Genomic DNA, 24,842 nt, shown 5'->3' with positions numbered 1-24,842 from the left:
TGGCCAAGCTGGCAGCTCATGGCTTGGACAGATTCACTCTGTGCTGGGTCAGGAACTGGCTTGATGGCAGAGCTCAGAGAGTGGTGGTGAATGGTGCCACATCCAGCTGGCAGCTGGCACTAGTGGTGTGCCCCAGGGATCAGTGCTGGGCCCAGTCCTGTTCAACATCTTTATTGATGATGTGGAGCAAGGGATTGAGTCCTGCATCAGTAAGTTTGCAGATGACACCAAGCTAGGAGCAGCTGTGGAGCTGTTGGAGGGTAGGAGAGCCCTGCAGAGGGACATGGCCAGGCTGGATGGGTGGGCAGAGGCCAATGGGATGAGATTTAACAAGGCCAAGTGCAGGGTTCTGCACTTTGGCCACAACAACCCCAAGCAGCACTACAGGCTGGGGACTGAGTGGCTGAGAGCAGCCAGGAGGAAAGGGACCTGGGGGTGCTGGGAGAGAGTAGCTGAAGAGGAGCCAGCAGTGTGCCCAGGTGGCCAAGAGAGCCAATGGCATCCTGGCCTGCATCAGGAGCAGTGTAGCCAGCAGGACAAGGGAGGTTATTCTGCCCCTGTACTCAGCACTGATCAGGCCACACCTTGAGTGCTGTGTCCAGTTCTGGGCTCCTCAATTCAAGAGAGATGTTGAGGTGCTGGAAGGTGTCCAGAGAAGGGCAACAAAGCTGGGGAGGGGCCTGGAACACAAACCCTGTGAGGAGAGGCTGAGGGAGCTGGGGGTGTGCAGCCTGCAGAAGAGGAGGCTCAGGGCAGAGCTCATTGCTGTCTGCAGCTACCTGCAGGGAGGTTGTAGCCAGGTGGGGTTGGGCTCTTCTCCCAGGCAACCAGCAACAGAACAAGGGGACACAGCCTCAAGTTGTGCCATCAGGGGAGGTCTAGGCTGGATGTTAGGAGGAAGTTGTTGGCAGAGAGAGTGATTGGCATTGGAATGGGCTGCCCAGGGAGGTGGTGGAGTCTGTGTGCCTGGAGGTGTTGAAGCCAAGCCTGGCTGAGGCACTTAGTGCCATGGTCTGGTTGATTGGCTAGGGCTGGGTGCTAGGTTGGTCTGGATGATCTTGGAGGTCTCTTCCAGCCTGGCTGATTCTGTGATTCTGCCCTGCGCGCCCAGACACGACACCTCCTGCCGGCTCTCGGCGGAAGCACGACTGCCCTGCGCGCCCTGCCGCCGCCATTTGAACCCGGCTGCGGCTGCGGCTGCGGCTGCCGCCCCGCTCCCGTCCTGCCCTGCCGCCATTTGAACGGTGCTGTGACTGCCGCCCCGCTCCCGTCCTGCCCTGCCGCCATTTGAACGGTGCTGTGACTGCCGCCCCGCTCCCGTCCTGCCCTGCCGCCATTTGAACGGTGCTGTGACTGCCGCCCCGCTCCCGTCCTGCCCTGCCGCCATTTGAACGGTGCTGTGACTGCCGCCCCGCTCCCGTCCTGCCCTGCCGCCATTTGAACCCGGCTGCGGCTGCCGCCCCGCTCCCGTCCTGCCCTGCCGCCGTTTGAACGGTGCTGTGACTGCCGCCCCGCTCCCGTCCTGCCCTGCCGCCATTTGAACGGTGCTGTGACTGCCGCCCCGCTCCCGTCCTGCCCTGCCGCCATTTGAACCCGGCTGCGGCTGCCGCCCCGCTCCCGTCCTGCCCTGCCGCCGTTTGAACGGTGCTGTGACTGCCGCCCCGCTCCCGTCCTGCCCTGCCGCCGCCATTTGAACCCGGCTGCGGCTGCCGCCCCGCTCCCGTCCTGCCCTGCCGCCGTTTGAACGGTGCTGTGACTGCCGCCCCGCTCCCGTCCTGCCCTGCCGCCGCCATTTGAACCCGGCTGCGGCTGCCGCCCCGCTCCCGTCCTGCCCTGCCGCCGTTTGAACGGTGCTGTGACTGCCGCCCCGCTCCCGTCCTGCCCTGCCGCCGCCATTTGAACCCGGCTGTGACTGCCGCCCCGCTCCCGTCCTGCCCTGCGCCGCCATTTGAACCCAGCCATGGCGGCCGCCCCAGACGCCGTGCCCGAGGAATGGCGACTCTACTTCGTGTCCGCTCGCATTGCCACCTTCTGCAACTGGCCGTTCACTGAGGGCTGCGCCTGCACCCCCGAGCGGGTGAGTCCGGTGGGGTAGCGGAGGCTGGGGAGCGGCGGCACGGCTGGGTCCGGCCGCGGTGCGGGGGGCGCTGACGGTGGCTTCCCGCGCTCCTCTGCTCGCAGATGGCGGCGGCAGGTTTCGTCCATTGCCCCAGCGAGAACAGCCCCGACGTGGCACAGTGCTTCTTCTGCTTCAAGGAGCTGGAGGGATGGGAGCCCGACGATGACCCTCTGTGAGTACGCAGGGGGTTCCCCCGGCCCTCTCCCTCTCTACGGAGCTGCCTAGGGTGAGCCGGGCCAGGAGGTAGTGGCTGAGGTGGAACTGGGTTGCTTAGCCTGCAGGAGGCTGAGACGTTCTTGCTCTCTACGGCTACCTGAAATGCGGTCGAAGCAAGCCGGGAGTCGGCCTCTTCTCTCGAGTAACAGGTGACAGACAAGAGGGAACGGTCTCAAGCTGCACCAGGGCAGGGTAAAGCTGGACGTTAGAAAACTGTTTTTCGCTGAAGGGGTTGTGAGGCGTTGGAAGGGACTGCCCAGGGAGGTACTGGAATCACCACCCCTGGACCGCTCCAAAACGTGTGTGGCTGTGCTGCTCGGGGATGTGGCTGAGGGCTTGCACAGGGCGGGTAACGCTCGAAGGCTCTTCCCGACACGAGTGACTGATTCTAGTGCTGGCAGCCGGGGTGCTCTGCGGAGAAGAGCAGCTGCTTGTGGTGTTGTGAGCTGCCTTTCGTTCTTTTAATTGCTATTTTATTCTCCCTCTTTTTTTTTTCCTGCCAGGGAGGAACACAAAAAACACTCTGCAGGCTGTGCTTTCCTTAACCTTCAGAAAGATGCCACTGGCCTGACGCTGCAGGAGTTCCTGAAGCTGGACAAAGAACGAATGAAAAACTTAATTGTATGTACATGTGGGCACCATCATGTTTTTCTACACCCCCGTGATTTGGGAAGACCGTGAGAATCCACTAGGATGAGAGGGAATGGACACAAGTTACACCAGGGGAGGCTTGTTAGAGATTAGGAAGAAATTCTTTCCTGAGGGGATGGTCAGACATTGGAACAGGCTGCTCCGGGAGGTGGTGGAGTCACCATCCCTGGAGGTGTTTCAAAGAGACAGAGATGTGGTTCTGAGGGACATGGTTTAGCACTGACCTTAGTGGAGCTGGAGAATGGTTGGACTTGATCTTAAAGTTCATTTCCAACCCAAATGATTCAATGATTCTTTGTAGACAGTTGAAGGATGCTCTCTTCACTAGCAGACAGTAATGTTTTACTGCTGTTTTTTGCAGAAAAGAAGTGTTTTCCAGAAGGTGACCAGCATTGAAGATGAGGCTGCAAATGTGCGTCGTCAGATAAAGAACCTGGCCTCCTAGGACTCTAGCTTCTCCCTTGCTGGTCACACCTGCCTGGGATGTGATCTCTGCCACTGCCCTTTCCATCCAAGACTGCATTCCAGATGTCTCTGTGAGAAGCAGACTGTTCTCTGTCTCACTCCCCTGAACCTACCTGGGAAGTACCTGGGATTCAGCACACTGCCTATGGGCCCATTTTGTCCTGCTGGGATTCTCTTGGTTTTCCTAAGGATTGATACTTGTGGTTTTGTTTGCTCTTTGTTTTTAAACTCTGCTGTTTCTGGTTTCGGAGATGCAGGTAGCTCTGGTGCAAAAAACTTTTCTCTTGCAAAAGCTAACAGACATTTCAGTTTTGGTATTTGATATGTCAATGCCTGTAGAAATCTGTAAAGAGTGTACAAAACTTCTTCAGGGGGTTGGGATTGGGGCTGATGTCTTAGTTAAATCTTGGTGTGCCTGGTATCCTTGTAACCTTTTCTTTGTAGTTGGCTGCTGCTTGCCGCTGCTGTGTTTGTAAATAAAAGCTGAAGAAAAAACAGCAAAGCAAATCTACTTTGTTTTCTGGAGGAAAAATATTTTGACCTGTGGTCCCTGGAGACATTCAGGATCAGACTTCCTGTGGCCCTGCACAGCCTGATCTAGTTGGAGGTGTCTCTGCTGACTTGCAGGGGTGCTGGGCAAGGTGACCTTTGAGAGTCTTTTCCAACCCAATGCAGTCTGTGAACCTGAGCTGCACTGCATGCAGTTTTACCTTCCAAATGGAAACCAAGCTATTTGAAATGTGGCTTGCAGGGCTGTTGAGTTCAAGGGTCAAGCTGTCATAAGCAGTGTCCATCAGATCTCCTTCAAAAGTCCCTGTGCCTTGAAAGAGTTGGTTGGTCCTCTCCTTGCAGGAGTTTGGAAAGCAAAGGAAGTGTATCAGGACAGAGTGCAGTTGGTGAGGAACTGTGCTCTGAGCTGCCAGGAGGGAGCAGGGGGTGGAATCTTGCACAACACACTTGGCGGTGATGGGCCCTGAGCTGCTCTTACAGGGCTGTGAAGTCTGCAGACAAATGGCTGCATGCTTTGTGGTGCTCCCAATCTCAGAGAACCTCTGGTGCCACCAGGGTGAAGAGGCAGCTGCAAACACACACTGAAGTTTGTCTGGCGTTCCCTGTCCAAGCTGTTATTTCCAGCTGTGAGAGACAAATCATAGGCCAGCTGCCCTTCTGCATTCTGCTCTTTTCAGGCTTGCATGGCAGCTGGAAATGAAGAACAGATTGTTTTCAGCTTCATGATTCCATATTAGAGGAATGAATAAAGTGGCTTGTAGGTTAGTGTTCATGCAGAGTAACTTTTTGGTTCAAGCAGAACTGCCTCGTGGAGAGCAGTGGTGTTGTGCTTGCAAAGGAGGAATGAGCAATACGAGCTTAAGGAAACTGGGATGGGAAGTGGAGACATCTACCAGATTAAACCAGGGGGGGTGGTGTTGGGTTGATGGACCTTAAGAGGTCTTTTCCAACCTTAATGTAATTCTATGAATGGAAGGCTGTAAAACATGTTTGGTATTGCACTGATGTTTTTGGAGTAGGCTTTTGTGTTGTGTATGATAAGTTGAAGGTGATGGGAGAAAGACTTGAACAGAACAGCAACTTTCCTAACAGAAATGGAGTGCATGCTCAGCAAGCTTGCAGATGACACTGAGCTGGGGGAGGGAGTGTTGATCTGCAGGAGGGTAGGAAGGCTCTGCAGAGAGACCTGGACAGAGTGGACTGATGGCCTGAGACCAGCTCTGAGATTCAACAAAGTCAAGTGCACGTGGGTTACAACAGCCCCATGAATGCTCAAGGCTTGGGGAAGAATGGTTGGAAATTGCCCAGCAGAGAAAGGCCTGGGGGTGTTGACTGACAGCAGAAGCTGAGCCAGCAGCCACCTGGCATGGATCACTAATAGTGTGACCAGTAGGACAATGGAAGTGATTGTACTGAGTACCTGTACTCAGCACTGGTGAGGCCATACTTTGAGATCTGGGTTCAGTTTTGGGGTCCTCACTCCAACATTGAGGTGTTGGAGCAGGTTCAGAGATGGGCAATGAAGCTGGTGTGAAAGGTCTGGAGAACAGATCTCATGAGGGGCAGTTGAGAGAACTTGGCTCGTTTAGTCTGGAGGAAAGGAGGCTGAGGGGAGACCTTCTCCCTCTCTACAACTCTGACAGGACACTGGAGCAGGTGAGTGTTGGTCTTTTCTTCCTAGTAACAAGTGATTGGACAAGAGGAAATTGATGTAAGTTGCATGAGGGAAAGCTCTTGGAAGGAACAAAGTTTAGTCATTGAGAGTGAAGCAACTGTACTACATCTAATGACCAAAGGTTGTACTCCTGTGTGGCCTGCCCTAGGTGATCCTGCTTTGGCAGGGGGGATTGGACTTGATCTTTAGAGGTCCTCTTCAACCCCTACCATTCTATGCTTGTATGATTTCCAGTAACAAATGGCAGTTACCAGTGTTCAGGTTTTGTATTAAGTTGGAGTTTCGTTCCCTTCCCTCACCCACAGTGAGTGTTAAAAGCTTTCTATTTTTGCTCTTGTTGGTGCTCCTCTAAAGGTAGTTTTTTTAGGTACTAGGAGCTTATAATCTTTTTCTGCTTGTGTTCTCAGCTTTGCTCTCTCTATTTCACCTCTTGGATGAAAACCAGGATGATCCTCTTTGCCTACCAGAAAGGGAAACACAGGTTAATTCAAAGCCAAGTGAGTATCCTGACAAGAACTTGTGGGAGAGATCTGGAAAGAATTTATTCACAAAAAGAGTGTGTTTTGTGTTGACATCAAAGCAACTCTTCTACAAGAAAAAGCAATGAAATGTTTGTTGCAGATCAGGCTGGTTGTAACAAAAGGTTTACACTCAGGCAGGCTTCAAAACTTGATGTTTGGAAATGAAGATTCAATGAAATGTGACTTTTGAAGGGTTGCATCTCTTTAGTTGCAGCTATTCAGCAGGCTTGACTTGGATTCAGGACCTGTTTATCAAAACCTTTAGTTTTTCAAGGTTCTTTGGCTCCCAAATACTTCAGAATGAGACTAAAAGACTTTTCATAGACCTGTATCCCTTGTGTTTTTGAGAGACATAAGCTACAGAATCCTTTTGGCTGGAAAAGACCTTTTAAGATCAAGTCCAACCATTCTCCAAGTCCAGTGTTAAATCATGTCCCTCAGCACCACATCCTGAGTCTTTTCAACACCTCCAGAGCTGGAGATTCAGCCACCTCCCTGGGGAACCCATTTTGACAACCTTCTAATCTTCAACCTAAACCTCAGCTGGGCAGGCTGACATTAGGCAGCATGTGGGGTCCCTCTGTGCTGGCGTTACTGGAGTGCCTGGCAGCACAGCTGACACTAAACAAACCAAGCCCTGGTGCCATGGCTGCCTCTTCCCATGTCTCAGGCTGGAAGCACAAAGTGACCAAACCTTAGAGCTGAGCTGAACTATGCCAGCTGATGCTCCGGGTGTGGGCTTTCCTGAGCGTGTCGGGTGATGTGCTGATCCCAGACCACCCAGGCTCCACACAGAGTCACACTGACCCAGCTGCCCAGAGCCACAGAGTGCCCCCAATGGCCCCCATCTGCTGAGGCCTGCCTTCATGGTGTGATTCACATTCCCACAGCTCACCCCTCTGAAGCCCACTGCTTCATCTTTATTTTAGCAGGTGCTTTTCTCTCCAGTTGCCTTTCCTGTCCCCTTCAAGGATGCAGCACTTTGTTATTATTTTTTTGCTCCTTGATTTGAGGTGTACCAAAGGTCCCATTGCTTATTGACCTCTGGGATTCTGACATAGACATGAGGGACATGGAACTGTTGCAGTGAGTCCAGAGGAGGGTCACGAAGATGATCAGAAGGCTGGAGCACCTCTCCAATGAAGGCAGGCTATGAGAGTTGGGGCTCTTCAGCCTGGAGAAGGCTTTTAGGAAACCTTGTAGTGACCTTCCACTATCTAAAGGGGGCCTACAAGAAGGCTGGGTTGGAACTACTGACAAGGTCTTGTAATGACAGGACAAGGAGTAATGGGTTTAAACTGGCAGGGGGAGATTTAAACTGGATGTTAGGGAGAAGTTCTTTACAGTGAAGGTGGTGAGACACTGGAAGGGGTTGCTCAGGGAGGTTGTGGATGCTCCCTTCCTGGAGGTGTTCCAGGTCAGGTTGGATGAGGCCTTGAGCAACCTGTTCTAGTGGGAGGTGTCCCTGCCTATCATGGGGGGGTTGGAACTGGATGATTTTTTTAGGTCCCTTCCAACCTAAACCATTCTTTGATTCTGTTAGCTCCTCCTTTTGGGTTCTCACATCTCCCCCCTCTTTGTTTTTTGAGTCCATGGCAATCACGGTATTCAATTCTAATTCAGATGTTTTCTGATCTCATTATACATGGGATCAGTCTGAGATTGATCATAGCATATGATCAGTCTTAGGTTGATTGACTTCCAGCTTGTGGGCACAGCTGTCACTGCAGTTAGCCTCCATTTGCCCATCTTCATCAAAGGCAGGGGACTTTGCCAACCATAGGCTGCTTGGCCTGTTGTTCTCCCCTCCTGGATGGCTCTCTTCATAACAGAGGTTCATTCCTCTGGTGAGGAGCAGCTGAAGGAACTGAGGTTGTTTAGTCTGGAGAAGAGGAGGCTGAGGGGAGACCACCTCACTCCCTATGACTCCCTGAAAGGAGTTTGGAGGTGGGTGAGTGTTGGTCTCAACGGAACAGTCTCCCCAGGGAGGTGGTTTCAAAGATGCAGAGATGTGGTGCTGAGGGGACATGGTTCAGCACCAGCCTTGGGAGACTTGAGAATGCTTGGGCTCCATCTTAAATGTCCTTTCCAATGAAAATGGTTCTGTGAGTCTATAAATACACTGCTCTGAGCTGTGGCTGCAGTTTGCTGCCTCCTCATCTCTCCTTTAGAGATGAAGCACTCCCATGAGCTGTTGACAGTCTGTACATTCCTTGAATCTCCTCTTGGGCACGTAAAGATCAACATAAGTAGGCACAGAATGTGCCACTGGATTAGTCTGCCTGTCTCTCTGGTTAACCTTCCAAGTATTACTGCTGTGTTCCTGACTCTTCACCTCCCTGGGCAGCCTGGTCCAATGCAGAAAAGAAATGTTCCCCAATATCCAACCTAAACCTCCCCTGGCATAACTTGAGCCTATTTCCTCCCATCACCTGGTAGTAGAGACAAGAGACCAAACCCTACCCCACTCCAACCTCCTGTCAATGTAGTTGTAGAAAGCAGTGAGGTCTCCCCTCAGCTCCTCTTCTCCAGACTAAACAACCCCAGCTCCCTCAGCTGCTCCTCTCCAGAGGTCTGGAGCAGAGTCTCCAGACCCTTCACCAGCTTTGTTGCCCTTCTCTGGACACACTCCAGTACCTCAATGTCTTCCTCGTAGTGAGAGGCCCAAAGTTGAACCCAGTACTTGAAGCAGTCTTTCACAAAGCCTGAGGTGCAGGGGAAATCTCACCCAAACTGGTTTGCCTGCCATCCTGTCCATCTCTGCCTTCTGCTGGAGCATTCAGGTCATGACCATTGAACTGCCCTGGTTTATTAGCAGGAGTGTCCTGTAGAATCATCAAATGCAGGCAGTTAATTGTGTGGTGCTGTTAAAGTCTTCATAGCACACAACAGTGATGGTGTTTATGGACAAAAAATGTAGGTAGGCTTATATCAATCTCAGATTAACACAAGACAAATTATGATATTAAGTTCTGTTAGGAGGCAAAGTAATTAGCATTTCCTGGTCTAAAACTTGTGTTAAGTAGTTGTTTCGGTTAAAAAAAAAAAGCCAGGCACAATGTCACTTAAACAGAAATTCTCATCCAAATGGAAGATGTAATCAAGTCCTCAGAGTGCTCAGTTGTGGATTGACATGATAGACCTTTTCAGATGCTACAGGGGAGGGTAGGCTTGTTAGAATCCTACCCAAGAGGTGCAGTCTGAATTCTGGATCTATGGAATGTGAGATTTTTCCATCTGATGTCCAGAGAAGGGCAACGAGGCTGGGGAGAGGCCTTGAGCACAGCCCTACGAGGAGAGGCTGAGGGAGCTGGGATTGGTTAGCCTGGAGAAGAGGAGGCTCAGGGGAGACCTTATTGCTGTCTGCAACTACCTGAGGGGTGGTTGTGGCCAGGAGGAGGTTGCTCTCTTCTCTCAGGTGGCCAGCACCAGAACAAGAGGACACAGCCTCAAGCTGTGCCAGGGGAGATTTAGGCTGGAGGTGAGGAGAAAGTTCTTCCCTGAGAGAGTCATTGGACACTGGAATGGGCTGCCCGGGGAGGTGGTGGAGTCGCCGTCCCTGGGGCTGTTCAAGGCAGGACTGGACGTGGCACTTGGTGCCATGGTCTGGCCTTGAGCTCTGTGGTAAAGGGTTGGACTTGATGATCTGTGAGGTCTCTTCCAACCTTGGTGATACTGTGATAATGTCAATACTAACAGCAGACTAATGAAATGCAAGGTAGCAGTGACACCCTCACGAAGCCTGGTTTGATCAGATAAAGTTCAGCCAGCTCCAACAGAGAAATACTCCTTTTTCTGGAGTGATGAGTCAGCCACCTCTGAACAAAAGGATTTCTTGTCTGGCCCTGAATGTAAACTCAGCATTACACACTGACTGATCAGCAGCTGCCTCCTCCCCTGAACTCACCTTTTTGACAAGAGCGTAGCTCAGTGTAATAGTGACTTCATAGTCGCTCTCAGAGATGGCAGCAGAATTCATCTAGAGGCAAAGAGCAGCTGGTTACCATCTCTTACAACAAGTACAGCAAAAAGCATTGCTGCTGGTGTTTAAAATGGAGCCAACACACAATCACACCTGTGGCCTACTTGTGACATTATACCCAACTGAGCAAGAGGGTTCTGGGCCCCTCAATTCAAGAAAGATGTTGAGGTGCTGGAACATGTCCAGAGAAGGGCAACAAAGCTGGTGAGGGGCCTGGAGCACAAATCCTATGAGGAGAGGCTGAGGGAGCTGGGGGTGTGCAGCCTGCAGAAGAGGAGGCTCAGGGCAGAGCTCATTGCTGTCTACAACTACCTGAAGAGAGGCTGTAGCCAGGTGGGGTTGGGCTCTGCTGCCAGGCAACCAGCAATAGAACAAGGGGACACAGCCTCAAGTTGTGCCAGGGTAGGTCTAGGCTGGATATTAGGAAGAAGTTCTTCACAGAGAGAGTGATTGGCATTGGAATGGGCTGCCCAGGGAGGTGGTGGAGGCACCGTCCCTGGGGGTCTTCAAGCAAAGCCTGGCTGAGGCACTTAGTGCCATGGTCTGGTTGATTGGATAGGGCTGGGTGCTAGGTTGGACTGGCTGATCTTGGAGGTCTCTTCCAACCTGCTTGATTCTATGATTCTATGATTCTATGATTTTGAGGAACTGGAAATGCCAGAATGAAGTGCAAGGTTCTGTACCTAGGTGGGGGCAGTCCCCGATATCAGGCTGGGGATGATGAGATCAGGAGCAGCCCTGCAGAAAACTGGATTTGGGGATGCTGGTGGATAAGAAGCTGGACATGAGCCAACAATGTGCACTTGCAGCCCGGAAGGCCAATCCCATGCTGGGCTGCACCAAAAGAAGTGTGGCCAGCAGATCAAGAGATGTGATGGAGCTCTGCTCTGGTAAGACCTCACCCGGGGCAATGCATTCATCTCTGGAGTCTTCATCACCATGGAAAGGAGACAGACCTGCTAGAGTGGGCCCAAGGGAGGGCCACAAGGATGGCTGGAGGGCTGGAGCACCTCACCTCGCAGGGACAGGCTGAAAGGGCAGGGTCTGCTCAGCCTGGAGAAGAGAAGGCTCCAGGGAGACCTTAGAGCTGCATTTCAATATCTGAAGGGGACCTACAGGAAGGCTTGGGAGGAACTGTTTAGAAGGGTCTGTAGCAACAGGAAGAGGGGCAGTGGTTTGGAACTAGGGCAGGGGAGACTTAGGTTGGACAGAAGGAAGTTTTTTCACCATGACAGTGTTTAAATACTGGAACATGTTGCCTGGAGATGTGGTTGAGGCCCCATCCCAGGAGTTGAGGCCCTGAAGAACCTGATATAGTTGGAGATGTTCCTGCTTACTGCAGGATGTTGGACAAGATGACCTCTGAGGGTCCCTTCCCACCCAGTGCAATCTGTGATTCTGCAGTTCTGTGACTGCAATGCCGAATGAATCCACAAGATGCACAGTGCCTGAGTTTGCTCCTTCTCCACCCAGACTTTGCAGCAGCACGAAAGGCTGCTATTTTTAGGACTCACTGCTCTAGGATAAGGGGTTGCTGCTTTGCTTGCACCAGTCTGTAGTAAAACATGGGTAGCTTTCTGTAGCTTTTCTGCTAGGAAGACTGCTGAAGTCAGAGAATCACAGAATTGTTTCAGTTGGAAAAGACTTCTAAGGTCACAGAGTCCAACCACCATCCCAACACCAGCATGACCCTTAAACCATGTCCAAAGTGCCATGGCCACGCATTTGCTGAACACCTCCAGTGCTGGTGACTCCACTGCCTCCCTGGGCAGCCTGTTCTGCTCTTTCAGGAAAGAATTCTTGTCCTAATATCCAACCTAAACCCCCTTGATGCAATTTCAGGCCATTTCCTCTCCTCCTATCCCCTGATAGTAGGGAGAAGAGACCAACCCCCATTTCACTGCAGCCTCCTTTCAGGGAGCTGTAGAGAGCAACGAGGTCTCTCCTGAGCCTTCTCTTCTGCAGCCCAAACAAGCCCAGCTCCCTCAGCCTCTTCTCCAGACTCTTCACCAGCTTTTTTGCCCTTCTTTGAACAGGCTCTGGCATCTGCACAGGAGGTTATGAAGAAGCAGGCTGACAGTACAGCAGGTTGAGAATCTTGAGACAGGGGTGGTTGTATTTCTGATCCCCATGAGACCTGGGAAGGCTGCATTAAGCCCAGATAGTTGGCAACTACCTGGAGCCTCTTCTGTTACTTTTTGGGGGGCAGCAGTTGTTTTCAAGCTGACAGGATGGCAAGAAGGCAGGCAGCAGCAGGAGCATAGCCTTTTCTAGCCCATTTAATAGTTTTCAGGCATATAATTTTCAATCTTCTAGTAAAGGAAACAAATTCCAGTGGACCTAGAGCTCAACTCCTCCTAGCAGATGTATACAGCTTCTGCACATGTTGGTGGAGCCAGTAGCTATTACATTCAGGTGCAGAAGATCTGGAGTGTCATACCTCTCCAATGCATCATCTGCCAGGTGACAATTAGCTTCCTCACCCCCAGTACTCACAAACTTTTCTGTAGCTGTGTCTATGTGCTGTAATTATTTACTTGTTGGGTCTTTTTTGGCTGCAGTGTTACATCAGAATAGGCTAAACAATCATGAGCTTGAATTGTAACAAGGAAGACTTGGGTAAGACTCTCCAGCTCTGCCAGTTCTAGGAGTTCTCAACCCTACTTCTGCCTGCATCTTGCTTCTAGCTGCTCACTCCCAACCTCCATTTGTACTATCACTAATGCCTGTCTGTTTTTTGCCTCCGATGCTACCTTTAGCTTGGGTTAGTCACTGGTCCAGCCCACGGGACACTGCCACAAGCAGCTGTGCTGGTAGAACCTGAGAAGCAACATGAGGGCACGCAGCTCTGTAACCCATCAGGGCTGCCAAAGAGAACAATGCAGTGCTGCAGCTGTACAGCAAGGATAACTGAATGCAGAAATGGACTGCCTGAGCAGTTGTGAAATATCCATTGTTGGTCAGTTTGAAAAGCTTGAAGACAAACAGCTGTCAAGGACAGTTTAGGCACAGTTGATCCTCCTTTAGAACTGGCACCAAATAGCCTCCCAGTCATGCCAACCCTGTTGTCCATGACTTCTGAGGAAGAATGTTCAGTTTTCACCTTCTTGCTAACATCCCTTCAACCATTTTAAGACAGTTTGGTGATACCATGGAGCCTACATCTCCAGTAAGGAAAGCAATACCCTGTTCCTATAGTACTGGTCTGGTTTACATTAGAAAGTTACTATATCCCCAGAGAGGTACCCCAAGGCTGCTATTATCCATCCCAGAGCAGAGGTAAGCATATGAGCTAAATCCCATTTCTAGCAGGGCTTGTTGAACTGCCCAGCTGTCAGTTTTTGGGTTGGTTGGTTGGTTTTTTGCTTGCCCACTGTGGGATGTTATGAAAGCAGCTGAGCAAGGGTTTTCTTGCTTCTGTCACTTCTCTTCTGTCTTCTGTCTCTTCTAATGGGCTGCCCAGGGAGGTGGTGGAGGCACCGTCCCTGGAGGTGTTGAAGCAAAGCCTGGCTGAGGCACTTAGTGCCATGGTCTGGTTGACTGGCTAGGGCTGGGGGATAGGTTGGACTGGATGAGCTTGGAGGTCTCTTCCAACCTGGTTGATTCTATGATTCTATGATTCTTCTGATACTTCTATCAATCCTCTGATAGCTGTGAGACAAAAGAATAGAAACTACATAGAAAAGAAAGCAGGAAAAAAAATCTTCACTAAGAGACTGATTTAAAAAATGAGGTAACAGCAGCAGATGAATCAGAAACAGGCCAAGGTGTGAGGAGAAGGGAGGCACTTCGTATTCCAGTTTCCATCTAGCAGCCACAATCATCTTTTCACAACACAGAAACTCATCACAAGCTCCTTCCTACCTTTCCCATTCGAGGTTCTCCAATCAGTGCTCTGAAATGGAGGTTGTTCTGAGCGTAGCTTCTAAGGTGAGCACAGACATGATCCAGCTGTTTTCTCCAGTAACCTGATCAGAGACAATTGAGCAGGAAAAGAATCCCTGGAGTTGTGATTAACATCTTTCCTGCCCAAGTGCTGGATGCTTTAAAAGACAGCATCGTTAGAAGATTCACCTGATGAAGGCAATATGAAGCAAGGCATACCCTGGGATCAAGTGTACCCTCAATGATCTTGCAAATGACACTAAACTGGGTGGGAGTCTTGATCTGCTGGAGGGTAGGGAAGCTCTGCAGAGGAATCTGGGCAGGCTGAGGTCAGTTGTAGAAGATTCAAGAAAGCCAAGGGTCAGCTCCGGCACTTGGGTCACAACGACCCCATGCAGCACTACAGACTTGGAGCACAGTGGCTGGAAAGCTGCCCAACAGAAAAGGACCTGGGGGTGTTGGCTGACAGCCAACTGAACAAGAGCTCAGTGTGCTCAGAGGGACAAGAAGGCCAACAGCATTCTGGCCTGGATCAGGAGTAGTGTGGCCAGCAGGAGTAGGGAAGTGATTGTGCCCCTCTACTCAGCACTGGGGAGGCCACACCTCAAATACTGGGTTCAGTTTTGTGCTCCTCACATTGAGGTGCTGGAGTGAGTCCAGAGAAGGGTAACAAAGCTCTTGGTGAGGCGTGGCTGAGGGAGCTGGGGTTGTTCAGTCTGGGGAAGAGGAGACTGGGAGGAGACCTCATTGCTCTCTACAACTCCCTTGAAAGGAGAATGGAGTGAGGTGGGGGGTTTCTAACAGCTGATTTAACCTCCCCTAGTGCAATTTGAGGCCATTTCCTCTTGTCCTGTCACTTTTTACCAGGGAGAGGAGACTAACAAGCATCTTACTCCAACCTCCTTTCAGGGATTTGTAGAGAGGGAGAAGGTCTCCCCTCAGGCTCCTCCTCTCCAGACTAAACAGCCTCAGTTCCTTCAGCTACTCCTAACAAGATCTGCCCTACAGACCCTTCACCAGCTCCAGCACCTCAACATCTTCATTGTAGTTACAGCCCCAGAACTGAGCCCAGTACTCAAGGTGTGCCGTCACCAGTGCCCAGTAGGGTTGGGACAAGCCCTTTATAGGACAACTGCCCCATATTCTGTAGGATCTGAGGAAATCAAGCTATTAGCAAATGAGCAAGGCTGCAAAACAGGTCATAACCAAATTCTTCCTATACTGGTAAACTTTCTTTTAGCTGTTGCTGGTGAGCAATGTTTGAGTTCTGAAGAACTGCATTTACAAGTGGCTGCTAGGAGGACAAGTCTTGTAAAGATGTAAATCAGCATCCTCCTAATGGCACATTGCAGACTAAGGAAGAGCCAAGGTTGTACCTTGCAGCTCTGTTTAGGAAACACTGCACTTGGGCCACAACAACCCCATGCAGAGATACAGGCTGGGGTCGGAGTGGCTGAGAGAAGCCAGACAGAGAGGGATCTGGGGGTGCTGATTGATACCCACCTGAACATGAGCCAGCAGTGTGCCCAGGTGGCCAAGAGAGCCAGTGGCATCCTGGCCTGCATCAGGAATGGTGTGGCCAGCAGGAGCAGGGAGGTCATTCTGCCCCTGTACTCTGCACTGCTTAGACCTCACCTTGAGTGCTGTGTTCAGTTCTGGGCCCCCCAGTTTAGGAGGGACATTGAGATGCTTGAGCGTGTCCAGAGAAGGGCAACGAGGCTGGGGAGAGGCCTTGAGCACAGCCCTACGAGGAGAGGCTGAGGGAGCTGGGATTGGTTAGCCTGGAGAAGAGGAGGCTCAGGGGAGACCTTATTGCTGTCTACAACTACCTGAGGGGAGGTTGTGGCCAGGAGGAGGTTGCTCTCTTCTCTCAGGTGGCCAGCACCAGAACAAGAGGACACAGCCTCAGGCTGTGCCAGGGGAGATTTAGGCTGGAGGTGAGGAGAAAGTTCTTCCCTGAGAGAGTCATTGGACACTGGAATGGGCTGCCCGGGGAGGTGGTGGAGTCGCCGTCCCTGGAGCTGTTCAAGGCAGGATTGGACATGGCACTTGGTGCCATGGTCTGGCCTTGAGCTCTGTGGTAAAGGGTTGGACTTGATGATGTATGAGGTCTCTTCCAACCCTGATGACACTGTGACACTGTGACACTGTGAAAAGCTGCCAACCTTTTCCGGGGCTAACGGCTGTCAGGAGAGGCTTTCGATCGCTCATCTTCTCCAGCTTTTCCTTCTCTGAAATCAGCTCAAGTTCCTTCTTTTCCAAGAGTTTGCTAGATGGGTAAAAAAGTCCAATGGTTTGGGTTCCTTTCTCTTCTCTTTCTTTCAGTTCTGTCCTTGTTTTGGGCAAGGAATGAGGAAGAGGTTGCCAGGCAAGTGGAGCTTGAAATTGTGTAGCCTGCGGGGGGCGCAGGGAAAGGAGAAGTGAAGGTAAGATAATTGGGTATCAGTAACTGGCTTACAAACAGAAACCAACTGGAACAATGTACAGAATGGGACAGGACTGAATCTGACTTACCTCACACATGCTCAAGCTGAAACAAATCTCTTCAGGTGCATTCTGTGGCTCTATGACTGCCAGCAGAATGGCATCTATGTTTTTGAAGGACAAAGGCTGGCCTGGCTAAGTGGCCTGGAATACTGTGTCCAGGTTGGGGCTCCCCAGTGCAGGAGAGACAGGGATCTGCTGGGAAGAGTCAGTGAAGAGCCAGAAGGGTGATTGGGGGATTGAGCATCTCCCCTATGAAGAAAGACTGAGAGTGCTGGGGCTGTTTAGTCTGGAGAAGAGACTGAGAGGGGAGCTGCTCACTGGGTACAAACATCTGAGGGGTGGGGGCCAAGTGGCTTTTTCGGTGGTCAGCAGCAAGAAGACAAGGAGCAAAGGCTACAAACTGGAACACAGAAGGTTTCATCTCAACATGAGGAAAAACTTCTTTACAGTGAGGGTGACAGAGGACTGGAACAGGCTGCTCAGAGAGGTTGTGGAGTCTCCTTCTCTGGAGCCTTTCAAAACCTGCCTGGATTGCCTGGATGCATTCCTGTGTGAACTACCTTAGGGGATCCTGCCTTGTCAGGGAGGTTGGACTGGATGATCTCTGGAGGTTCCTTCCAACCTCTACAATTCTGTGATTGAAGAATCTTAGAATCACAGAATGGTTTAGGTTGGAAGGGAGCTCAAAGCTCATCCAGTTCCAACCCCCTGCCATAGGCAGGGACACCTCCCACTAGAGCAGGTCGCTGAAGGCCTCATCCAACCTGGCCTTGAACACATCCAGGGAGGGAGCAGCCACAACCTCCCTGGGCAGCCTGTGCCAGTGTCTCACCACCCTCAATGTAAGGAACTTCTTCCTAACATCTAATTTGAACCTGTCCTCTGCCAGTTTAAGCCCCTTAGTCCTCGTCCTATATAGCCTATAGACCTTGTATATAGTCTCTCCCCAGCCCTCCTGTAGGCACCTTTGGATACTGGAAGGTATCCAAAGGTTTTGTCAAAGCCTTCTCTTCTCCAGGCTGCACAGCCTCAACTCTCTCAGCCTGTCCTCAGAGCAGAGCTGCTGCAGCCCTCTGAGCATCTTGGTGGCCTCCTCTGGACTGGCTCCAGCAGTTCCATGTCCTCCTTGTGCTGGGGGCTCCAGAGCAGCACCCAGGACTGCAGGTGTATGGTCTTTCTTGTAACAGAGTTTTAGAAACATAGGCATGAAAGACAAGCAGCAGGACACATACAAGTCACAAGCAATGGGATAAAAGTTCTTGAGGAGCTAAGGCTTTGGAGAAAGTGATTGCTCCTCACTTTGTGGTTGAGAATAAGTCTGGATTAACTTGTGTTCAGAGCTAGCTTTTGCTGTGCTGTGTGTCTTACCTCAGACACCTCCAGCGAGTTCCCAGTATCCACGAGACTGCTGCTGGGAGAACCCACCCTTGATGGAGGCTCTATGTAGACACCACAGGACCCACAGAAGCGGGCGTAGGGCTGGTTGCTGGCACCACACTTGAAACAAGCGAAATAGGAGGGAGGAGGTCCGGGCTGGAAAGTTCAGTGAAACAGCTGTCACTACAGAAATGTACCACGCAGGCTTCAGGAGGCAAAAAGGCAGTGGCACAAATGAAAAGACAGTAAACCAGCACTGAACCCCAGCCAGTGTGTGCCCAGATGGCACAGAAGGCCAGCAGCATCCTGGACTGGATCAGGAACAGTGTGGCTAGCAGGACCAGGGAAGGGTTTGCCCTCCTGTACTTGGCACTGGTGAGGCCACACCTTGAGGTTCAGTTTTGAGGCCCTCGCTCCAAGAAAGATATTTTGTTGCTGGAGTGAGTCCAGAGAAGGGCAATAAGGGCTAGGAGAAGACAGTGGCTGAGGGACCTGGGGCCGCTTACCCCACTGCAGGAAGGCTGAGAGGCCAGAGGCTGTTTAGTCTGGCACAGAGAAGGTTGAGAGCTGTTACCAATGTTTGTGAAGTTCTGATGCGTGGGTGCCAAGAAGGCAGCAGGAGTCTCTTTTCAGGGGTGCTGAGGACAGCACAAGAGTGGTGACACAAACTGGAACACAGCAAGTTCCACTCCAACACAAGGCAAAACTTCATCACTGTATAGGTGGAAAAGCACTGCAGCCATGCTCAGAGAGGTGGTGGAGTCTCCTTTGGAGACTTCCAAGGCCCATCTGGATGTGTTCCTGTGTGACCTGCCCTACGTGATCCTGCTTTGGCAGCAGCATGAGCCTGAATGAACTCTAGAGGTCCCTTCCAGCCTCTACCATTCCTCAGCTGATGCTCACTGACACATGGTAATTTGTTTACATGTCTGAACCCTTAAGCCATGGACTGATGTGGGGTCAGGATGGCATCTGAGCCTTGCATCTTTCCTCACACAATCCTGTGTTCTCTAAGCAAGTGTTTCGAGAATAAGCTGGGTGCTAACCAACAGTTCTGCAAGGAGAAGGTTGCAATGACTGCAAGGCACAGCTGAGTAAAGCCCAGTTTGTCAACACAAGGGACACTGGTTTCAAACTATAGAAGAGTAGATTTAGGTTGGATGTTAGGAACAAGTTCTTTACCATGAGGGTAGCGAACACTGGAACGGGTTGCCCAGGGAGGTGGTTGGAGCTCCATCCCTGGAGATATTCAAGGTAAGGCTCAGCAGGGCTCTGGGCAACCTGACCTAGGTGAGGATGTCCCTGCTGCCTGCAGAAGACGACCTTTGGAGGTCTCTTCCATCCCAAACCATTCTCTGAGCCCATGAACCGCCGAGGGCACGTACCTTGGCCCCACACCAGTCACAGAAGCGCGCAGCACGCTGGTTAGCACGATGGCATTTGGAGCACGGAACTGTCTTCTGTTGCTGGCCATGGTAAGGTGGTGGAGTGTTTCCTCCAAACCCTGGCTGATAAAACAAACTAAGCATTAGAGAGAAAATACTTCTCGTGAAGAAAAGTTCACAAGAGGCAAGCAAGCTGCTTTGAGACTTCCAATAACATTCAGCCAAGAAGAATTCTTTCCCTTTCAAATAAGCAACAGACTGACCTGGATCTAATGGTTCTGAGTTTGGGGGTTTTGGTTTGTTTCATTATGAGACCACACTGAAATAGGACATTATTTAGTTTAATTTATTTTCAGGATTAGTGCCAAAAATAGATGTATTTCCCTACCACTGGTACCATTTTGTGCTGAGCATTTATTAATACAGCTCACATCTAAAGATATTCAAAGGAAGGGTTCTCTGCTGATGAATTTTTGTGTTCAAACCCAACATACAACAGCTTTGTGGTTATTGTTGTTGTAGTATGGCAGGCAAAGTGTGTTCAGAGGGTGAGTTTTCTCTTGGCTTTGTGTTTGCTGGGCAAACATTTCTAATCCCCTTTTACCTCACAGAAGCTGTAGATTCCCAAGCTTTCCTACTACAATTAACTCAGCCAGGTGAAAGGAAACAGATTTTGCAGCTGACATGTCTGGAGATTGAGTTACTTAGGACAGAAGGGTCTTGTTGGGACAAACAATTTGTTAGGTTTTGCCTTCAGGCTTAGGCAGCTGCTTTTCTGTGCAAGTCAGGAATCTGGGTAAGGAAGAGAAGCTGAGGACAATTCTATTGATCACAGACAACACAGCAGTAAGCGAACACCAAGGAGCCCATTTTAAACCTCTGCCTGTGCTGCAGTTTGAATGATGTAAAGTGAGGGTTCCTTTGGAAGAGGACACAGGTGAAGGATGTCCTAAATCTAGATTCTTCAGTAGCCATTCCCAGTACCATCAGTATTGGTACCATTTATTCAGGAATTACCCCTAGGTAACTGTTATCGAACCACAACAAATCACTCATTAGTACAACTGACTCCTTTGTGAACATTTAACTTTCTCCCTTAGCAGAGGTCTCACCATCCATGTGGATCTCCACATGCAGCTGCCTATTCATGCCTACATCCAGTCAGGCAACTCAATGTACATGGATGGCAGGTAAGCAGAGATTCCCACTGACCTTCACTTTGCAATGACACCTCGGTAGCCACGTGGCACCCTGGGGACAGGGTTTAACAGCCACGGTGGGTCACAGAGCACCAGAACAGGCTCCCCAGGGAGGTCCTGCAGTCTCCTTCTCGGGAGCCTTTCAAGACTTGTCTGGATGTGTTTCTCTATGATCTGTGTTAGATAGGATTGTCCTGCTCCAGCAGGGGGTTTGGACTCGATGATCTCTTTGGGTCCTTCCAACCCCTAACATCCTGTGAGCCTATGATCCAGGTGGCCAAGAGAGCCAATGGCATCCTGGCCTGGATCAGGAACAGTGTGGCCAGCAGGACAAGGGAGGTTATTCTGCCCCTGTGCTCAGCACTGCTCAGGCCACACCTTGAGTGCTGTGTCCAGTTCTGGGCCCCTCAATTCAAGAGAGATGTTGAGGTGCTGGAAGGTGTCCAGAGAAGGGCAACAAAGCTGGTGAGGGGCCTGGAGCACAGCCCTGTGAGGAGAGGCTGAGGGAGCTGGGGGTGTGCAGCCTGGAGAAGAGGAGGCTCAGGGCAGAGCTCATTGCTGTCTACAACTACCTGAAGGGAAGTTGTAGCCAGGTGGGGTTGGGCTCTTCTCCCAGGCAACCAGCAACAGAACAAGGGGACACAGCCTCAAGTTGTGCTAGGGGAGGTCTAGGCTGGATGTTAGGAGGAAGTTGTTGGCAGAGAGAGTGATTGGCATTGGAATGGGCTGCCCAGGGAGGTGGTGGAGGCACTGTCCCTGGAGGTGTTCAAGAAGAGACTGGCTGAGGCACTTAGTGCCATGGTCTGGTTGACTGGCTAGGGCTGGGTGCTAGGTTGGACTGGCTGAGCTTGGAGGTCTCTTCCAACCTGGTTGATTCTGTGATTCTATGATCCTATGGGTGGATTCCATGATGTCAGAGATGGTTTCCAGCCAAAAGAATTCTATGATTCTACACAAGAGAACTTTGCCTCTAGCTAGTAGCAGCTTTTAAAACTCAGGCTGTTGCTACTGTAATAAGAAGGTTTCAACTTTCAAATCAACATTCTTCTCATTTCTGTATGTGTCAAGACTTTTCAGAGGTGGCAGCAAAATTAATCTAAGGAGTCAAGTGAGCAAGCTAAATGTGGAGTTGAAACAGACAGTGATTTTGTGGACCCACACACATGTATTGTTGCTTTGCTCACCTCTCTGCAGAGTCACAGCCAAATACAAGCACAGTAGCTGTATGCATGCAGAGAAAGCAGCCAATGGAGATAAGAAAAAGCATGTCAAAGAGTCTTTTACTTTTACAAAATATCTGAGAGTGATCTTCCTGATGTGCATACTGAAGTTTTCTTTGCAACTGAAAATAATCTGAACACAAAGAAGGCTCCCCTGGAGCCAAGACTTGTTGCTGTCTAAGAGCCTCCTGAGCTTTCACAATGGTATTTGCAATCCTTACCACCACTGGAGAAACCTGAAGGGATATGAGACACTTAATGTTCAGTTGGGTGTTTGTGATGGAGCATCTGTGGGAGTACAGGGCTTGAATATGACAAGAAGGAAGGACTCTCTGCTTTTGTAACACAGGCAGACAGGGATCTGACTAGTTTTCCAGAGCAAAAGCATTTGATTTGATTTGATTTGAGTTACTGTGGTGTTACTGATGCAAGCAGCCTTACCGTCTGTAGTTCAGGCAGTTTGCTTTCACAAGTCACACAGTGTCTGTGGTGAAGGGGATTTCCTGTGCCACACACCTGACAAATGACTTTGCCCTTGAAGAGAGAAAGAATATATTTCACATGGTATTTGAAAACTGTGAACAAGGAGAAGAGAACTCGATGCTACAAAGTGCTGTGGTTGTTCAGCCCTGCAGATAGAAGAGCTCCTTCACGCCTGTGCTGTGGGCTCCAGACCTTGGTTGGGCCATGTTGCCTGGTCACCACAAATGTCACAGTATCACAGTACCACAGTGTCATCAGGGTTGGAAGAGACCTCACAGATCATCAAGTCCAACCCTTTACCACAGAGCTCAAGGCCAGACCATGGCACCAAGTGCCACGTCCAGTCCTGCCTTGAACAGCTCCAGGGACGGCGACTCCACCACCTCCCCGGGCAGCCCATTCCAGTGTCCAATGACTCTCTCAGGGAAGAACTTTCTCCTCACCTCCAGCCTAAATCTCCCCTGGCACAGCCTGAGGCTGTGTCCTCTTGTTCTGGTGCTGGCCACCTGAGAGAAGAGAGCAACCTTCTCCTGGCCACAACCTCCCCTCAGGTAGTTGTAGACAGCAATAAGGTCTCCCCTGAGCCTCCTCTTCTCCAGGCTAACCAATCCCAGCTCCCTCAGCCTCTCCTCGTAGGGCTGTGCTCAAGGCCTCTCCCCAGCCTCGTTGCCCTTCTCTGGACACGCTCAAGCATCTCAATGTCCCTCCTAAACTGGGGGGCCCAGAACTGAACACAGCACTCAAGGTGTGGTCTAAGCAGTGCAGAGTACAGGGGCAGAATGACCTCCCTGCTCCTGCTGGCCACACCATTCCTGATGCAGGCCAGGATGCCACTGGCTCTCTTGGCCACCTGGGCACACTGCTGGCTCATGTTCAGGCAGGTATCAATCAGCACCCCCAGATCCCTCTCTGTCTGGCTGCTCTCCAGCCACTCCCACCCCAGCCTGTGTCTCTGCATGGGGTTGTTGTGGCCAAAGTGCAGCACCCTGCACTTGGAGCTATTGAAGCCATCCCCTTGGACTCTGCCCATCTGTCCAGGCGGTCAAGGTCCCACTGCAGAGCCCTTCTGCCCTCCAACTCAATCACATCTGCCCCCAGCTTAGTGTCATCTGCAAACTTGCTGATGACTGACTCCATGCCCTCATCCTCATCTTGCTGACAGTTTGTTTGGAAAGTGTGGCACAGTTCCCTCAGGAGACAGAGCACCAATACCTCCAGATCTTTTATAGGGCTTAGCATCAGTGTGCTTAGTCACTGCACTCACAGACAGAGCAGTATCTGCGAGAGAGTCTCTCTTTGCTGTTGTTATTATTAATGGTTGCTCTTATACACCATGGGAGTCCACTAAAACTTCTTAGCACAGCCACTACCAACAAGTGACTTTTTACCAGGGTAATGAGTCTAGTTTTTTGATTGCTGCCACCACTGTGTCCATGTTTGTCTTTGCACCAACACGAAACTTTGCACAAAACATGAAACTGGGGCAATGTCTCATTTGACATCAAGCTGGTGACTGGCTTCAGATGTGGATGCCCTTTATCATCTGATAGTCTTCAGTCAATATCTTCCTTTCAGCACCCTTTGCTTTCCAAAAATATTCCCTTGCAATTATCACAGAACCACAGAATGGTTGAGACTGCAAAGGACCTCTAGGTCCAACCCCACCCTGATACCCAGAGCAGGTTACCCAGGACCATATCTTCAAGGATGGAGGTTCCACAACCTGTCTAGGCAACCTATGCCAGTGCTTGGTCACCCTCACAGTGAATAAGTGTTTCCTTTATGGTACCTAGAGAGAACCTCCTGCATTTCAGTTTGTGCCCATTGCCTCTGGTCCCATTGCTGGGCACCACTGAAAAGAGCCTGACTCTGTCTTCTTTACACCTTCCCTTCACATATTCTTTTATATTGATGAGATTCCCACAAGTCTTCTTTTCCCTTCCCTAAACATCCTCAGCTCTCTCAGTCTCTCCTCCACATACTCCCTTACTCATCTTAATGCTTCCTTCTCTATTATATTCGTGTCTCTCTTGTACTGGAGGGCCCCAAGCTGGACACTGTACTCCAGATGCAGCCTCACTAGTGCTGAGGACAGGGGAAAGATCACTTCTCTTTCCCTGCTGGCACCACTCTTGTTACATGCAGCCCAGCATATCATTCAGTTTTTTTGAGCAGATCCCTGACAATGTCAAAGTCTGCTCTCCTGAAGCCAGGGGCTGTGATCCTGCATTTCACTCATGTTCCTTCCTTTCAGGGTCCTGAATTCCATCATCTCATGGCCACTGGCAGCCAAGGCTGTCTTTGACCTTCCTGATCTGGGGTAGGCTGTCCCTGCCCATGGCAGAGGGGTTGGAACTAGATGATCCTTGTGGTCCCTTCCAACCCTGACTGATTATATGACTCTAAACACCCAAGAAGCTCTTCCTTCTGTGTAAGTATGAGACTCAGCAGAGCATCCTTCTTCACTTGAATCAAGCAGTTGTTATCAGTCCCTTCCAGGAACCTCTGGATTTTTTTATGCCCTGTCACATTGTTCCTCCAGCAGATATGGGAGTGCTTGAAGTCCCCTGTGAGGACCAGGACCTGCAAATATGAGCCTACTTCTAGCTCTCTGCAGGCCTCATGCACTGGTTCTTACTGGTCAGTGGTGCAGAGTAGACACACACT

The 24,842-nt window shown here is 50.7% G+C and overlaps 2 protein-coding genes across 7 annotated transcripts in view; one reads left to right on the top strand and one right to left on the bottom strand.

The window, feature by feature from the left end:
• The first annotated feature begins 1,514 nt into the window (after nucleotides 1-1,514).
• Nucleotides 1,515-4,116, top strand: BIRC5 (baculoviral IAP repeat containing 5). Its single transcript, XM_064164627.1, has 4 exons — nucleotides 1,515-2,077; nucleotides 2,182-2,291; nucleotides 2,839-2,956; nucleotides 3,348-4,116. Exons 1-4 carry the CDS (start codon nucleotides 1,961-1,963, stop codon nucleotides 3,429-3,431), a joined length of 429 nt encoding a protein of 142 aa, XP_064020697.1. The 5' UTR covers nucleotides 1,515-1,960; the 3' UTR covers nucleotides 3,432-4,116.
• Nucleotides 4,117-4,595: 479 nt separating this feature from the next.
• Nucleotides 4,596-24,842, bottom strand: part of DZANK1 (double zinc ribbon and ankyrin repeat domains 1) — a 32,038-nt gene continuing 11,791 nt past the window's right edge. For 2 of the 6 annotated variants that reach the window (XM_064164620.1, XM_064164624.1), the window contains 8 exons: nucleotides 22,134-22,226; nucleotides 19,274-19,396; nucleotides 17,880-18,044; nucleotides 16,190-16,418; nucleotides 14,004-14,107; nucleotides 10,065-10,136; nucleotides 8,886-8,982; nucleotides 6,154-6,402 (listed from right to left, as the gene is read on the bottom strand). In XM_064164620.1, the coding sequence (XP_064020690.1) occupies nucleotides 6,362-6,402; nucleotides 8,886-8,982; nucleotides 10,065-10,136; nucleotides 14,004-14,107; nucleotides 16,190-16,418; nucleotides 17,880-18,044; nucleotides 19,274-19,396; nucleotides 22,134-22,226 (924 nt within the window). In that variant the 3' untranslated portion in view covers nucleotides 6,154-6,361. Of the gene's footprint in view, nucleotides 4,652-6,153; nucleotides 6,403-8,885; nucleotides 8,983-10,064; nucleotides 10,137-13,379; nucleotides 13,791-14,003; nucleotides 14,108-16,189; nucleotides 16,419-17,879; nucleotides 18,045-19,273; nucleotides 19,397-22,133; nucleotides 22,227-24,842 lie in introns of those variants that run through there. The other 4 variants (XM_064164621.1, XM_064164623.1, XM_064164625.1 and 1 more) reach the window with 4 other exon arrangements.

Source organism: Pogoniulus pusillus, chromosome 25, assembly GCF_015220805.1.
Source record: "Pogoniulus pusillus isolate bPogPus1 chromosome 25, bPogPus1.pri, whole genome shotgun sequence".
NCBI lineage: Eukaryota > Metazoa > Chordata > Aves > Piciformes > Lybiidae > Pogoniulus > Pogoniulus pusillus.
The sequence above is the reverse complement of the archived record's forward strand: the minus strand, read 5'-3'. Positions and strand labels throughout refer to the sequence as shown.

Excerpts from the sequence above, each read along its gene's own strand:
- BIRC5 (XM_064164627.1), top strand. The coding sequence starts at position 1,961 with ATGGCGGCCGCCCCAGACGCCGTGCCCGAGGAATGGCGACTCTACTTC. Across the intron at positions 2,078-2,181 it reads GCGCCTGCACCCCCGAGCGG|ATGGCGGCGGCAGGTTTCGT; the intron begins GTGAGTCCGGTG and ends CTCTGCTCGCAG. Across the intron at positions 2,957-3,347 it reads AACGAATGAAAAACTTAATT|AAAAGAAGTGTTTTCCAGAA; the intron begins GTATGTACATGT and ends TGTTTTTTGCAG.